At 41.7% G+C, this 16,621-nt stretch overlaps 1 protein-coding gene across 1 annotated transcript in view; it reads left to right on the top strand.

Moving 5' to 3' along the window:
- FBLN5 (fibulin 5) overlaps positions 1 to 16,088 on the top strand; it is a 44,755-nt gene extending 28,667 nt beyond the window's left edge. Inside the window, exons 5-11 of the mRNA XM_058027316.1 lie at positions 3,251 to 3,373; positions 6,124 to 6,240; positions 7,155 to 7,274; positions 10,353 to 10,475; positions 11,046 to 11,172; positions 13,902 to 14,097; positions 15,927 to 16,088. Of these exons, the coding sequence (XP_057883299.1) occupies positions 3,251 to 3,373; positions 6,124 to 6,240; positions 7,155 to 7,274; positions 10,353 to 10,475; positions 11,046 to 11,172; positions 13,902 to 14,097; positions 15,927 to 16,088 (968 nt within the window). The remainder of the gene's footprint in view (positions 1 to 3,250; positions 3,374 to 6,123; positions 6,241 to 7,154; positions 7,275 to 10,352; positions 10,476 to 11,045; positions 11,173 to 13,901; positions 14,098 to 15,926) is intronic.
- Positions 16,089 to 16,621: the final 533 nt, after the last annotated feature.

Here is a 16,621-nt window from a genome sequence, read left to right as displayed (position 1 = left end):
TGCTTTCCATCTGATTAGACTTTACCTTGGGGCTCAGGGGACAACTCACTGCAGTATTTCTGTCCATGGTGAAGACTGTGACATAAGTTGTGCTGTGTCAGACATACTCTTCCAAACTTCAGGAAAATGCACCTCAGGGATTTCTTAGCCACTTGTGCTATCCTTACATTGAGTAGGCCTTACAGTTTTTTATTCTCTGAATTTGTCTTATCTGCTTTGAACCTACAAAACTATTGAAAATCTATAATCATGTGCAATTAGATTGCTCAGGTATTGTGTATGACCCATCACAGAGGCAGAGGTAGTACCTATGGGCTCTGAAGTCCCAGAGCATGAAGACACCTAAGATTGATGCTTGAATGGGACAGAAATAAGATGTGCAACCAGAGAAAGAAATTATTCATGCCTTATTGATGGATTGTCATGTTCCACTTGCAACCTCTTGCAATTTTCATTCAAACAAAAATGCCCTGGAACTGTTTTGATGTAACTTCTATGTCTCTATCCATAGAAGACAGAACTTCTATGTCTATCCACAGGCAATCTCTTGAAGTTCTATGACTAGTTTTCTCCCAAGTGGAAATAATCTGGGATTCTTTGGGTTTGTTGGTTTTTCTTTTTTGTTTTTCCTGCCAAATGTCTAGTTTTGACTTTACCAACCACATCTGCTCTTACTGTATGCTGTACTGTGCAAATGGGCATGACACCCTATGTCTCCCAGGTCTGATGTCCTTCAAGAAGATGCCTAATGTCTGGCCAGCTGTTGCACCAATAGTTTTTTCAGTGCACAAATATCTGCTCTCAGTGAGCCCATATAATGTGGATCAATCCAGGGCAGACAGCCTGGGATTATACTACCTGTTTCAGCTGTGAAGGCTGCTTGCCAAAAATACTTTATTTGATTGTATTGGCTGTGTCAATAAGAGTTTAATGGCACTTCATGGTAAGGGGCAATCTTAGAGAACGCCAGACATGAAATACAGAACTGGGTGTGCTCCCTCAGGCCCAACCAAAAAGATTTGCTGCTACCAGTAAATCTGTTTACACCTTCTGGCTGCATAAAGCTTCTTTAGTGAAGTCACTGAGGTACTGTTCAGTGCAAAATGTGATGAGTCAAGGTGTTCTGCATAGACAACTTCAGGATCATCAGGTATTCTGGCAGAAACTCCACAGGGGGCCTTCATTGTAAAAAATGTAGTGTTCAAATGGAAATATGCTTCCAAATACTACCACAAAAGGTGAAGACTGGGAATAAGCAAATAAATCTGCTTGTTATAAAGCAAGTGGAAGAGGATCAACATTTTACTTCTCTGGAGTGGAGCTCAAGCAGCTGCTACAAGGATGATTTGGGAACAAAACCAATCCCATAACCACCTGTTGCTTAAGTGAAAGATGTTGTATCCCTCCAAGAAAAATGCCCCCCAAAAGAGTGGAGGATCTGTTGTCTTCAAACTGCCTTGCTACCACATGTGGTGAGACCATGACCCTCATTTTGTTTCCACTTTGCTTCACCTATTAATATTACTGGAAGCAGGGAACATGGAAAATGAAAATCTCCTTTTTAAGCTTAGTGCAGACTAAGAAAAAGCAAAATTGGCCAGATCCCAAGGTACCACTCCTAAAACAATAAGCAAGCATGACAAATAGAAAGCTTTTTCATTTAGAAAACATTAATGTCATTGCTATTAAATTTATGGTCAGATAAAATCTCTGTTCAGATACTACCAATTATGTGTGATATGCTATGAAGGGAAGATCCAAATTTTTTAGCTCAATCGCAGAAGCAATAGCTGAACTCAACAACATATTTATGGACCTATATAGTCTAGACTTGTTATCTCACCCTTTCCCCACTTCCCCCACCATTTTGCCAATCTTCATCTGGCCAATAAATACATGGGAACCAAATTCTGACAGAGTTAATTACTTCTAATTGTGCCCCTCTTGTTATCTTACCAGTTTTGACTCACCATAAATTGCTCTCATACAGATGTTGGCAAGATAAGAACCCTAGACTCCCTCCATATGTACAATATGTTTGCATTTATTTATGTATCTGAGCATGTTAGATATGCTGCTGTGGTAGCCTGGATCAGTTATTTCATGACTGCTGGGGTTGTACAGCTGACTGGCTGTGCTTGCTGCCTTGGGGGCAGGCACACACATGGAATTCCTGCCCTCTGCTCCCTGCTCCAGCCCGGGGCTTTGGTGAGACACTTTCAGTCATGACCTAACAAAGTCTGGGTTAATAAGAATCAGGGGAGGATCAAGGGAGTAGCATTGCTAGGATGACATAGTGCTTCAGCAAAGGCCAGTGCACAGTATGCTGGAATGAAAAATAGTTTAGGTATCAATAAATAAAACATAAAAATTTAGGTTGGCTGGGGAAATGACACAATTTATCTTTTGGCATTTCTATTTCTGACATCTAGAGGCAAACCTGATGCCTGAAACATCAGGAAAGATATTGAGCAAGGCATGATTCAAAATGAATTTCTGACTCTGAAAGGCATTTTTAATCAGTTAGGTTCCAGGGTCCTGGCTTATATAAATGTAAGAATGCTATTCACCTCCCTTGCAAAAAAAAAAGGGGGAAAAAAAAAAGCCCACAACAAAAACACCCTAAGGGATTGCAATAAAAACCCAAATACATTAAACCCAGTAAAGATGGTGAGGTGGGGGGGTGGAAATTAAAAGAAAATAGTACTATTGTCAGGAAATTGATTCCAGGGAAGTATACATTTTTTTGGTCAGGTAAAGGTTGATTTTTGGTTGAACTTTGTGTCTGAAAAATTGCAGTGAGATGGTCTGCATTGGTGGGGGTAGGAAGTGTTTTTTTATGTCTCTGAGTTGTGTTTGTACCTCTCTCAAACTCTCCTTCATCTCTTACTTTTCAATGGTGTTGCACAACCCTTTCAGCAGCCTCTCCCCAGGACTGAACACTGCTCTACAGCATGGAAATCCAAGCTCAGTGACAGCAAATGTGGAAGTTACAAAAAGTTTGAGATAATGAGAGACTTTCCTTGAGGAGAAAATACTGGGTCACCTGCAAAACTGAGATTTGATGCGCATTCTCAGTTCTCACTGCCCTCAGGCATTTATTAGTGTGATTTTCATTCAGGTTATGGTCATTCTCTCTACTCCTCCAAACTCTGCTTCCTTGCACAGAGGCAGCGTACACACTGTACAATATGAACAATCTTTTGTTGCTGCTATTTCTAACATTTTCCTTCTGTATTCTGTGTTGCAGATGTGGATGAATGCGCTTCAGATTCTCACCAGTGTAACCCCACCCAGATCTGCATAAATACTGAAGGGGGCTACACCTGCTCCTGCACTGAGGGCTACTGGCTGTTAGAAGGCCAGTGTTTAGGTAAAATGCTCATTTGCTACAGTATCTGAGTATCTGTGTACCTGGGGCTCCCTGAATTAAAGTCACTAAGCAGTTTTGCCAAGGACACAGTTAAACCTTCAGCTATGTGGAAACTCTTTTGTCTCTGAAAGTGCCAATGAGGTGTTTGGCAGAGACACTCCCCCATGGAACAAAACTGTAGCTGGAAATGCCATATGACTAGCATCATAGTAGTGTCATAACTGGGCTTTTCATATTCCCAGCCTGAAGGATTCCCTTTCATGTAAGATCAATTGCAAGCATGTGTGCACAAAGATTTTTGCCCAAACAGACTTGAGCTCTTGTTATTGTGACAGGGTGGACCTGAAGGGATCCATATCTGATACCAAGAAATGGGAATGACAGTAACTCCCAAGTCAACCAATTCTTTTGTTTGGGGGTAAGAAAAAAATTACCTCTGAACTAGGTGCCATTTCATAATCTTCCATGCAGTTTTATTTCAATTTTATTATTTTCCTTGCAGCAATACCCTGTTCATCCTTTTAGCTCAGTCCTGTTGAAAAAACATTGCTCAGCAAACAGCACAGGAAAACAAAGCTTCCATCCCTCCTCTCCTCCAGCCCTTTCCCCTCACCTGACATACACCTGGGATGATGATGTAGACATTAATCTTAGGTACACAGGTAGGACCTAGGAGTCAGCATACAACTTTTTTTAAAGAAAAGTTACCCATTATTAGTTCTTTCCCTGCAGTTCAGGCTGTTTGGTGCCAGCTCTGCAGAGCTGGACCATCCTGTCACATCTCCACTGGAAGGAGAATGGGCTTTCCCTGCCCATTTGTCCCTGGAGCATCTCCAGTTATTTTCCAGCTTTCTCCTCCCAAGTACCAATTCCATGAATTCCTGGCTGCTTTCCTAACTGCTGCTGTGAAATTCACCTGGCAGGCACCAGGCTGATCCCTGTCCAAGCTGGGGTCTGTGCAGCCACAGCCTCCTCAGGGAGTCTCTGTCTTGCAGTTCCCCTGGCATAAGAAGTCTCCAAGACCCCTGCTCCATAATCTGTGATAAATGAACTTCTCAAAGCTTGTGCTGGGGAATGTACAGACATATGTGGTAGGATGGGGATGAGGGAGGGAAGGAAGGCAGACTCTGCTCTGCATCACCTGTTCTGTTACCCATTTACTTCTCCCAGTTACAGGCCAAATGAAAGGGTTGGGTGCAGGATTTGAACACATATCTAAAATATTCTTCTGCATGATGGTTATAGCAGAGAAGTGAAATGGCTGCATTGATAAATTGATTTGAGTACCTGCTCATGCTATCTAAAATAGGGAATAACATCCCAGTATTGCCCTATTTAAGTAACTATGGGATGGATTATTTCAAGGCAATGTGAAAAAGGAAAAGCAAATTGTGTTTAGAATTGCTATATTTTCCCCTAAATTTCAAAGAAGTCTCAGTTTTCCATACTTTATACTGGCTTTGGAGAAGTGATCATTGCTGCCATAAAGCAGTAAAGCAATACTTAGTGTAATCAGAGGGCCAAGTTGGGGTTTAGAGGCAAATTTTTTTTGGGCACTGTTATTAGTGCAGTGGAATTCAGTGAAATTACCAATTACTTTTGGTAAATCACCATTACAAAAACCTACACTTCTATCTGTTGCAATTATCCTGTAAAGTTTACACAGAGAAGCCAGTGCAGCATATCCACATGACCCACCCACAAGAAGCAGCCCTGTACAAGTCCTTATCCTCAAAATGTAGCACTCTTGAGATAACAGTCCTGAAAAGACAAAGCATGTACTTCATGAAATGCACTGTGCCATTGAATGAGATATTAATTTACTTAAAACCCTTGTTATTTTTGCAGGATTTGTTGCAGCCTGCTGCTGGTGTACTCATCACCACTGATCTGACCTTTAAGTTATCTTACTGACTGCATATAATATACTGGGTTTTCTATTGCATAAATTTAGCTTCAAAGCTTTAACACAGCCATTTAAAAAAAACTCCAATAATCAAAAGCTGGTTGATACCAAAGGAAATGTTAAGGCTTTGAAAGGACAGCTATTCCAGGTGTTTCATTTTAGTTTTTAGTTCTGAGGCAAAAATCTTCTAGCACTTACCATCTTACATGTCTTAGAGCATTTTCTTGTGCTCATAGCACTCCGTCGCATGCACTGCCAATGCTGCAATTCAGCCCAAACTGCTATTTTGGCATTAAACTAACTGTTTATATAGTCTGTAATTTGTCAGTTAAAAATTCATATAAAAAGAGAATGTGACTATTTGGAAAAAAACCTTTCAAAAATATCCTCACTCAAAAAAGAAGCCTGTAGTAACAAACACCGCTGTTCCAGTGAGCAGCTTTGGTACATGTGGAGGCAAAGAAGGTTTCTATTTTAATTCTGCCAAAATTTCGCTGCAATGTTGGCTGTGGTTGTGCTGGCAGCCAGGTATCATTTGAGGGAGCTGCTTAAAGGAACAAACTGGGCTGCCTGATTTAAACTGAAGGTTACAGCAATGCCAATCAATTCATCAGACACACTGGTAGATGCCAGATGTGGGTAACACCACATTACCGCATTCTACTGGGGACAGGTACATTTCAACTCTAACTCCATGTCTGCACGCCTGGAAGTTTGGCTGTGACACCATGACCAGTGTGCTGGGGAATTTCTGTGTTATCAGCACTGCTGGCTCAGTGTGCTGGCTGCTTTGTCTGCCATGAGGAGATGCAGAGCACTCCAGTTCCCCTCCTTTTCCCCGCAGACATAGACGAATGTCGCTATGGGTACTGCCAGCAGCTGTGTGCCAACGTGCCCGGCTCCTACTCCTGCACCTGCAACCCCGGCTTCACCCTCAACGACGATGGGAGATCCTGCCAAGGTAAGGCTAGGGTGAACCAGGCCTGAAATCTTTGGTGCCCCCTCAGCCACACCCTTAAGACTTGCTTGGTTTTCAGAACAAAAGTGACCTTCCCAGCATTGCTTTTAGAAATGGTCACAGGTTGGTCAGACAGATATTTCTGCAGTTTCACAGTACCTCAAAGGGGTGCAGGTGCAACACCACTGGTGTATCAGGAGAAATATGCACAGAGGCCCAAACCTCAATTCACTCAATTCAGTGTAATTACCAAGTGTTCAGGCACTGAATTTATTATTAAAATGTGAGGTTGTGTGCCCCAGCTGAGACAGAAAACCTTTTATCAGATCAGTAAATCGGGCTCTCCCACAATCCAGACTGGAGTCCTAAGCATTAGACCACCTTTTGCTGTGCTATGCTACCTCAGAGTCAACACAAGCCCTCCCCAGCCTCCCTGGCAAAGCAGAGAGCATCTTCCCACATGCTGCAGGAGAAGGTCTGTGCTCATGATGACCAGAAGTTGTTCATGTCCTACAAGGAAAAAAATATTGCTTTTGCTTTAGCCCAAGGCTTCCATAGGGCTCCTCATCATTGCTGCTTTTTTCTCAGATCTGTTATGATAATATTGGTTCAATGGTTTTCAAATTGCAGGACAAGGACAGAAACATCTATAATAAAAATTTCACCCCCATCTTCCATGTTATGTTTTAATTGAAGTCATTCCCAAAATGCTTCACTTCCACACATGTTGTGTCCAACATGCTATTCCCAGGCATCAACAAATAAACATCCAAATAAACAACACTGACCTGGTTATATTTTTCAGAACAAATTGTTCTGACTGTACAGCTAATCTCTTTGAAATGCTCTGCAGGAATAAAAATGAAAATGGAGTTTGGGGAGAAGTCACTGATGAATTTGGCATTGTTTTCCCATAGATGTGAACGAATGTACAAGTGAAAACCCTTGCACTCAGACCTGTGTCAACACCTATGGCTCTTTTCTCTGCCGCTGTGAACCTGGCTATGAACTGGAAGCTGACGGAGTTAACTGCAGTGGTAACTCTCTTATTTACTCTTTTGGTTTAATTCTATTACATTTACTTTTTCAAAGGCATTGTTTTTACAAACTTTCTTAAAAGTTTTTTGCCCTGGTCCACGGTAGCATCAGGATAGCTGCAACTCATATGTGACAGTGTTCACAGGAGTTCTTGGATGAGGGAAGAGATGAGGATCTGACTCCGTGTTTCAGAAGGCTTGATTTATTATTTTATGATATATTACATTAAAACTATACTAAAAGAACAGAAGAAAAGGTTTCATCAGAAGGCTTAGCTAAGAATAGGAAAGAATGATAAGAAAGGTTTGTGGCTCAGAGACCCCAAGCCAGCTGGGCTGTGATAGGCCATTAATTACAAACAACTTTCTGAGACCAATCACAGATCCACCTGTTGCATTCCACAGCAGCAGATAATCATTGTTTACATTTTGTTCCTGAGGCCTCTCAGCTTCTCAGGAGGAAAAATCCTAAGGAAAGGATTTTTCCTGAAAGATGTCTGCGACACTCATATGATCTTCTTTCCAGCTAAAGCACTCAGCAAATGCCCAGGAAAACTCTGTGGAGGAGGGCCACAAATGGTTTTAAAGAAATAAGCTAAATATTCAAAAACTCCAAGGTAACAGCAAAACATAAGAAAGCACTCTGTAATGCTGAACAGGAAGCTTTATTAGAGCAAGTAGAGATAGCCTGAGGACATTCTTCCATGATTAAAGAAATAGTTTATAGAAAGCACTTTTCCATTTGTCTGTTGAATGCATGTATTTCCCTTGCTCTTAAGGACTGCTCACTTCTGCCTGACACTTTCCCATTTTCCCTGTATGGCTCTGGCTTCACTTTAAAAACAATATATGATTTCTTAGTACAGTTATTGCTGACCTGTTCAGCACACAGCAGAATAAATTGTGCTTATGTCATTGTAATTTTTCCTTTCTGGATTTTGTTTTTATTGTATTATTTTATTTTAATTGAAGGCAAAACTTATTTCTTTGCTTATTGTACCATCAGCCTGATAAAATTAGAAAATTCAGCCAATATGTCTTGGAAAAATGCACTGGAAAATACTTGAGTTTTAATTTACAGTAAACAGATGTAATATTCTGTTTCTGAGAGAGAAGATGTGAGATGCAGTGTACATGATTAGTCTTTCCCAAGATATTTTCCCTGCAAATCTCCTTGTTATAAGGGGAAGAACAAATATTAAATATCTAAAGGATCTTAAGAATTAAACACCTAAGTGTCCTGCATTCTGATGGATTTTCTTCTTCTCAGTTAGGGGGTCTGAACCAGATAAGTTTATTGCAACGCCCAATAAGGTGGTGCTTGAGCCTCATCCATGAGAGCTGAGCCAGCAAAAGGGCCTTTCCACCATCCAGCAGAAAATCTTTTCCTGACAATCTTGTGCAAGAGATGTTTGACAAAGCAGGTCAAGGTTCTCTGGATGAGCTTCTTCCACTCCACAGCAATCACTGGACATCTGAGGCTTGCAAAGGGAATGCCTGGTCAGGGGGACACTCTTGAGAGACACCCAGGATTCAGGTTTATTTCAGTAGGAGTGGAGTTAGTCCATGGCCTAGCAGCCAACTTACCATAAAACTGGAAGGCATTCTTGCCCCAATTCAAGGAGAGAGGCAGAGATTTCAACCTGGCTTTCCCAACAGAGGTCTTCCAAGTGCATCAGATGTGCTCTGAAATAACAACCACCCTGTTGTCTGCACACAGGCAGCCAGGAGAATGCCAGGAGTGTTTAGGAACACTGTGGGGCCAAGAGCAGGAATGCAGGGCCCTTGGGGCTTCAAGCCCCTCAGGACCTGATAGGAGCCAAGCACCAGTTACACAAATCCAGTATGCTGGAGGTCTGGGCTAGGATGCCAGAGGACGCCTGATATAAAGTTCCCAATATTTCAGCCGCTTTATGGAGTCAGCCCTCAGTCCATGGAGCTTCAGGAAGGTGTTTGTTTCTGTGAACTCACTGGGGAAACTCACAGAGTAACAGGACTCTGTAGGTGTAGAGTTCCTTTCATCTCCCTTTTGAGAATCTGATTTCAGCCCTAAAGCCACTTGGATATATTTGGACTTCAAATACTTTCCAATCCATTTGCACAAAACACCAGAAGTGAATAAATGGACTGAGCCCAATTTAGAAGAAAGGGAAATTCAGTCTGAAGAGTAGAAGTGATTTGCCTGGGAGAGTCAACATGTCAGAGCTGGGAATAAGAACTTGGGAGTTCCTGGCTGGGGCCCTGGCCTTTGTTCCTTTCTTCCCCTGAACAGGGAAATAAGGAAATGATTAGTGGCAGCCTCCCTCGGCCTCGTGCCTTTGCATGTGTTTTCCCCTCAGTCAGCCATGGCTCCATGTGCAGCTCTGAAGTTCATCTTTCTCACTTGAGCACAGCCACAGACCTGCAGAACAAAATGACTGGTCAATCCATGAGAGCAAGGGGCAAAGAACTCAGTTTCTGCTTTCAGTCAGTGTTTGACAGATTGCCCAGCCTCCCATGTATCTGGGAGAGGGCTGGGCCTTGCAGTGTGTCTGACCCAGGCTGGGATGTGCTCTAGGAGTCTTGCTGGAATGACTTGGAAGTAACTGACTAGAGGCTAAAAGATATGAAACAGACAGGGCTGGCTGCAGGAGTTCTGCTGGAACCCATGCGGCTGGAACCCTGGGAACGTGAAGTTTGTTCTCCAAAAGAAGGGGAAAAAAAAAGAAAACAAAACTGCTGCCAAGTCTTTCCTTTTAAATTACAGTTGCAGCTTTGTTGTCAGAGTATCTATCTCTGACGTAAAACAGGAATGAAAACATGGCCAAGTGGTGACAGGTATTAGAAAAGAAAAATAAATAATTAAAAGCCATACATTGTGTTCAGCAGCAGCTTTGGTTTCCTTAGGAAAAAAGTGTTTAATGAAGAACTTGTTGTATAGCATTTTGTCAGGCTGCTGCAGAGCTCTAGGGAGCTGGAGGGTGCCAGCCTCCAGCTGAGGTAATGGGCAGGTAGTCTGGGTGGCCACCTGCCTGCAGGACTGCTCTTTTGACAGTAAAGCCAAGGACACTAATTTTGGTTTTTGTTTTCCCACTGCAGACATGGATGAGTGCAGCTTCTCAGAGTTCCTCTGCCAGCACGAATGTGTGAATGGGCCTGGTTCTTACTACTGTACCTGTCCTTCAGGATATAACTTGCTTGATGACAGTAGAAGCTGCCAAGGTAACATTTCTGCACTGATTAAACCCCTGGGGACCAGAAAGTAGATCCTGTGTCTAGAAAGAGGTTTTCAAGAACTTGGTCTTGGCATTGCACAGTGCAATACTCGTGGGGGCCAATTATGCCATTCTGGTAAGGATGTCAGCACGTGAATATTCCTGCTGAGGTGAACTGGTGTGTTGTTTTAAGTAAGACTTTACTGACTAGGAAACAACTACACAGGAAAGACCTCAAATGCTCTCCCCTCTGCTGTACCTTTCACATTCTCTGAGGTTGGAGAGTTTGAGAAGCCAATTCCCTTTTTTGTTTGGGTTTGGTTTTTTTGGGTTTTTTGTTTTTTTTTGTTTTTTTTTTTTTTTTCAGCATTTAGCATGTGGGAGCACTCTAATTAGCAGAAGTGAATGGAGTAAAACCTGATCTTAAAAGAGGGGACAGTTATAAAAAGGCCACCTCTCATAGTGCACGAGTTTTATGAATTTTGGGGTAATTCTTTAAGATGGAAACCAGTTTGTAGGAGTAGTATCTTGTACATATTTCCCTGTTTCAGCCATTCTCTCATTCCTTGTGTTTTAGATATCAATGAATGTGAAATCAGAAACTTCACCTGCACTTCACAGCAAACATGTTTCAATATCCCAGGAGAATATAAATGTTTAGATCCAGTACGATGTGAGGAGCCTTATCTCCAGATTAATGAGAAGTGAGTAACATACCCACAGCCACAAAAGCAAATTCTGTCTGTGAAAGTTGTATCTAAGGTAAACCAAAGAAGCTGTAATTTTACACTACAGCCATGAACTCTGTCTGTAAGTCAGATGTATGTGAAGTTAGACTGGAAAAGCAGCTATCAGTTAGTTAGAAAACAGCAAGGCTTGTGATGTAATAAGAAACATTTACTTACATTACTGACTTCATATATACTCAAATGCAGCCTGTTTATTAGTAGGAATATTTCCTGAAAATGGTGACTAGTTTATGCCTGCGAAGTACTTTAAAATATTATATGATATTTGGAGTTTCTTATTGCTTAAAGGTTAAAAGTTCTGAATAGTTTACAAACTAATCAAGTTCAGTGACCTTGCCCAGAAATTGGGTATGTCTGGATGAGGTTGTTAGTACTGTCTCAACTGGGAAACATTTGAGCAAGCAAACAATAAACCTTAAATTTCTTAAAATAGACTGTTTCTTTCACATCTGTATGTATTTGCTGGGGCTCAAAATATTTCAATTCCAGACAGATATCAATATACTGTAGTCCACATTATTTCATCCACAATGTTTGCACTAAACCCAATAATCTGGAATTGGTTGGTAGCCTAATACATTTTATAGAAAGTCAAGAGATTAGCAATTAGCTTCTTTCCTTTAGAATTTATAACTGTATTTGCATTGTTTTCTGAACAAGGGCAGCTGAAGAGTGGACACATAATGTTTGTCCAGTTCTGGGTTCTCCTCCCTTGGTGATAGAGTCTTAAACTGGAATTTGGAATAACAGAATCCTCTGTATCTAAATTCCCCAGAGCTCAGCTACAGAGTCCTTGCAGAGCAGCTTGCATCAGAACACAATCTCTGAGCCTTGTGTTTGGTGGCTTTGGCTCATCTCTAGATGGGCCTGCTCTTAATTAGTGACATATGTCCAGAAGTGGTCAGTGTAAAATTGCCAAGTGAATTCCTGGCATCTGTGTTTTCTGTGGAAGGAATTGGGTGATCATAATGCCAGGAGCCTCTTGATGGGGGACATGCCAGATGCGCTGTCTGAAATTGATGTCAGCAGTAGAGGTTATAGAAAATATAGAAAAAATAGTTAAAACACCCTTGCCCAGTAAATTCTCCCAACATTACTTTTATAAAGAGATATCCTGCTTTACAACTTCCTTAGAGATCTCTGAAGAAATCAGCAGCATATGACTAGGGCACAGGAACTGATGCAGTCTGTTTGCATTTCCAAAGGCTTCTGAAAAGACCCTCACATAGTTATCATGGAAATTAAGCAGTCATAAGTAACAGAGAAAAGTCCCTGGAACAGAAGAATAAGAAGCTGAAAGATAAAAATTAAACAGAGGATAGTGTTAAATTGTCAACTTTCATGAATTTCTGCAGAGGTCTGAGCTGGACCTACTTGGTCCATCATAAACAACCTGGGGAAAAGAATAAACCATGAGATGGGCAAAGTCTGCAACAATATATGAAGACAGCAGATAAAAGTGGGTAGAAAAATACTACAGAATAAGCCTCAATGACTGTGCAATGAAAATAGCAGATTAAATTCAGTGTAGATGAGTTTAAAGTAAAAAGAAAATCCCAAATTCACAAATTAAATAAGGACCACTGATCTGATCATAATCCATGCAAACTGAGATTTGAAGGTTCTTGTTCCATGATCTGCAGTACTCACTAGAGGTCAGAAAAGCAATCTGAGTTCCAAATGTTAATAGGTAGAGAATATCCTTGGAGCACATGCTCTATAGTGTACTACATCTTTAAGACTGTGCAGTTCCTTCCCCTCCTGTCAAAAGAAATACAACTGGATAAAGGTTCATAAGAAGCAATGAGGATGATCAAAAGTATAGAATAGCTTCCTTGTGAGTAACAGCCAAAGTAGAGCAGTTCAGCCATGAACAGGATCAGATGGGAAGCCCTGAGATGGGTGAGGAGGATGAGCAGGGATTGACTGGCTGCTCTCCTTTCAGGTGAGCAGCTGGGAGCACCAGCTACAGTCAGAAAGAAGCCATGCAAAGAGAGATGAAAGGGGCTGTGGGGCTTCTGGCCACAGGGGGCTGTGCATGCCAAACATTCATGTGGGAAGCTGGATAAGAAATGCACCGATAGCTGATGAATAGAAAGAAGAAATTTTTGTTTCAGGGGTTCCCTGAGTCACAAACAATTGGAGACTGTTGGTGGAAATGTTGTGTGCTTGTCATATCCTCTTCTTCCTTAAGGCTCTGCATTTGATGTTAGAGCTTTGGCTTGATCCAGGATGTCAACTGTATGTTTTCATGTAGTGCACAAAATATAATGAAACAAAAATCACTACTGTTTATGTAGTACTACCAGTGAAATTATCTAATAATATTCTGGGGACAGTTCAGTATAAATTACTAACAGAATAAACATGAACAGAGTATTCTACACCTGCAGGGCTGCTTCAAAGGAAGTTCACATTTTTGAGTGATCTAAGGAGAATGGCAAATTATTTTTGCCAAGAAGACAAGAAAAAGGAGGCAGAACGTAAGCCAGAACAGCAACACAGAAAATGCTAAAAGTGAGAAAATGCATTACAAGTTTCATTGATTCTTTTAGCTGGTCAACAACATTATTTGTTTGTTTATTTATTTATGCACATTTATTTATATAAATAATCAAATATTACAGCAATTTGTAACCCCTGCTGATAATTCTATCTCTGACAATCCTGTCTCTGACCACCAGCCGCTGCATGTGTCCAGCTGAAAACCCTGGGTGCCGAGATCAGCCCTTCACCATCCTGTACAGAGTGATGGACATGGTGTCTGGGAGGTCTGTGCCTTCGGATATATTTCAGATGCAAGCAACAACTCGCTACCCTGGAGCCTATTACATCTTCCAAATCAAATCAGGGAACGAGGGCAGGGAATTCTACATGCGGGTAAGTCCAGGGCTCCCTGGGGGAAACATGGAGCATCTTGTTGGCTGAATGTCCCGATGGCACAGCTGAGCTTCTTGTGACTGCCACTTAAACCTTCAGTATGAGGCATTTTTTTACACACAGATGTGCACAGCAGTGTGCTGATGTGCAGGAACTGCTGGATCTCTCTGGAGAGTAACCTACCCAAAGCAAACATGCCTGTCCTATGAGACAGCAGGTTTAGGAAAGCCCAGAGCTGTACCCATGTCTAAGAATAGCTCAGGTTTCCCAAGCTCAAGAGAAACTATTGTGCCAAACTGTTTTTTATTTGATGGACAATCAAAACTGTCACCAAAAGACTCAATGTTTCTTTTCTGTTTTATTAAACTTTTTCATTGGAAATTGAAAAACATGAAAACCAAAAAAGTAAGCAAAAAACCCTTTACGCCAACAATTTACTTTCTGGGTTCTTTGCTTTCATTTGTTATGATTTTTTTCCACTGAGAACATACATTTTTTGTAGACACTGTTACAGAAAATGTAATTACCTGAGGTTTTTAAATTTGTTTTTCTCAGAAGATCTCTGTGTTCCCCAGTCATCTTTGCCACACCACCAACATGTAGAGATTACAGGGGTGTCTGCAGAGAATGGGGCACATCCACAAGGGATGGTGACTCTTAGGAGGTTGATTTTCAGCTCCAGGCAAAACCTGGCTCTGACATTCACATTAAGTCCTGTTCTGTGGCTACTGAAGGTTCCCATCCCTCATGGACAGGGGCAGTGGGATAGATTCCAGGACATATTTCTCATAAGAACCTCAGATTCCCACTGTAAGAAAATGGAAATGTTTCAAAATCCTGAATTGACAAGCGGTCCCATTATAATGATTTACATCTCACTAGAGCTTTTCTGTTGCAAAGCCATTACCAATCCCCTCATCTGGGCCAATCTAGCAGGTGCTGAGGCCTCAGCACCCACTCCCATTGCCCAAGCCTGCTGCTCCAGTGATTCATCATGCAGCCATTCCCTGGGCACTGGGAGGGCATGGGAAAGACACTGTGCCCTTGCTGAGGCACCAGGACCTGGCCTGGCACAGACCAGGCAACATGCCCAGCACCTCCTCATGGCTGTGTCAGCCTTCTCTGATCAAAGGTAACAAACATCCAGTCTTGAGGTAAAACTGGACAGGTAAAGCAGGACCCACTGTGCCTATGTAAGTTCCTGATGGAAAACAAACGGCAGTTGGTTTTAACATTAGCAGATCTGATTTTTAAATGCACATAATCCACTGTGCTGGTCAGATATCACCAAGGTCTGCTTCCACTTAATAAAGGACTTGTTCTGAAGTGCCATTGCATATTCAAAGTGTGAGGTTTACAATTAACACACACAATGTACCACAAACACAGACCCCATTCACATGGGAACACCTGTTCTCCAGGTTCTTTTAAAAAAGCCCTTCTGGGTCTCTGCTTCTTCACAGTAACTTTACATCAAACGAAAGAGTACTTCAAACAGACAAACAAACAAACAAACAAAAATGTATAATTACTTGTTTATATCCTAAATCAATGTTTTCACCTTTTTTCTCTTTTGGGCAATAGCAAGTGTCTATGTTCAATAGCTCCTTCAATGCGCAGGGCTCCCAAAGGCTTTACAAACTGTAGAAGGTGACAGTTCACACTGAAAAGAAGCCAAATGCTGCAATGAAACTCTGTCCCTTCAGTTGCAGTGGTTTCAAACAATGAAACAGAAAACACCTATTTTAGCTGCTTGAAGACTAGTGGGACAGTGGTTTTGAAGAAATAGTTTTGGCAATCTCACCTGCTTTCTCTTGTTTCATGCACAGCAAACAGGACCCATCAGTGCCACCCTGGTGATGACCCGGCCCGTGAAGGGGCCGCGCACGATCGAGCTGGACTTGGAAATGATCACTGTAAACACCGTCATCAACTTCAGAGGCAGCTCTGTCATCCGGCTGAGGATATTTGTGTCACAGTACTCCTTCTAAACCTCCAGTCTGTGCCCTGGAAACACTAAGCCAAAAGAGACAGTTCCTCCTCTGCACAACTCTCTCCTGAAAAGCCAGTACTTTAGAAGCTCCAGACCAAATCACCATTTCCACAGAGCTGTGACCTATGTGTGTCTAGAGGCCTCTTCATGCTCAGTCCAGAGCAGGATGCAAACAACTGAAGATCCCATATGATTGTCTGTGTGATCATGTATTTTAAGGACTCTTCTTCTCACTGTAAACACTTCTAGGGCATGAGTCTATGTGAAAGACTGTGAACCTTTGTAGCTCCAAGGCTGCTTAGCAGAAAGCACCAAAAAAACTGAGGAAAAAGCTGGCTTTTGCAATCTTGCCTTTTAAAATTTTTTTTTCATTATAAATGAAAAGCAGAAAAACAAGCAGAAACAGAAACAAAAAACCCACCTATTGAAACAAGGGACCTCAGGAGTCCCAGTTTGCATTCCCAATTATCTCTGGAATTATCAGTCAGGCACTTTGTTTCAATTCACCCTGCATTTGTCTTAGTTTCACCT

Source organism: Melospiza georgiana, chromosome 6, assembly GCF_028018845.1.
Source record: "Melospiza georgiana isolate bMelGeo1 chromosome 6, bMelGeo1.pri, whole genome shotgun sequence".
NCBI lineage: Eukaryota > Metazoa > Chordata > Aves > Passeriformes > Passerellidae > Melospiza > Melospiza georgiana.
Note: the sequence above shows the minus strand (reverse complement) of the source record. Positions and strands in the feature narration are given on the sequence as shown.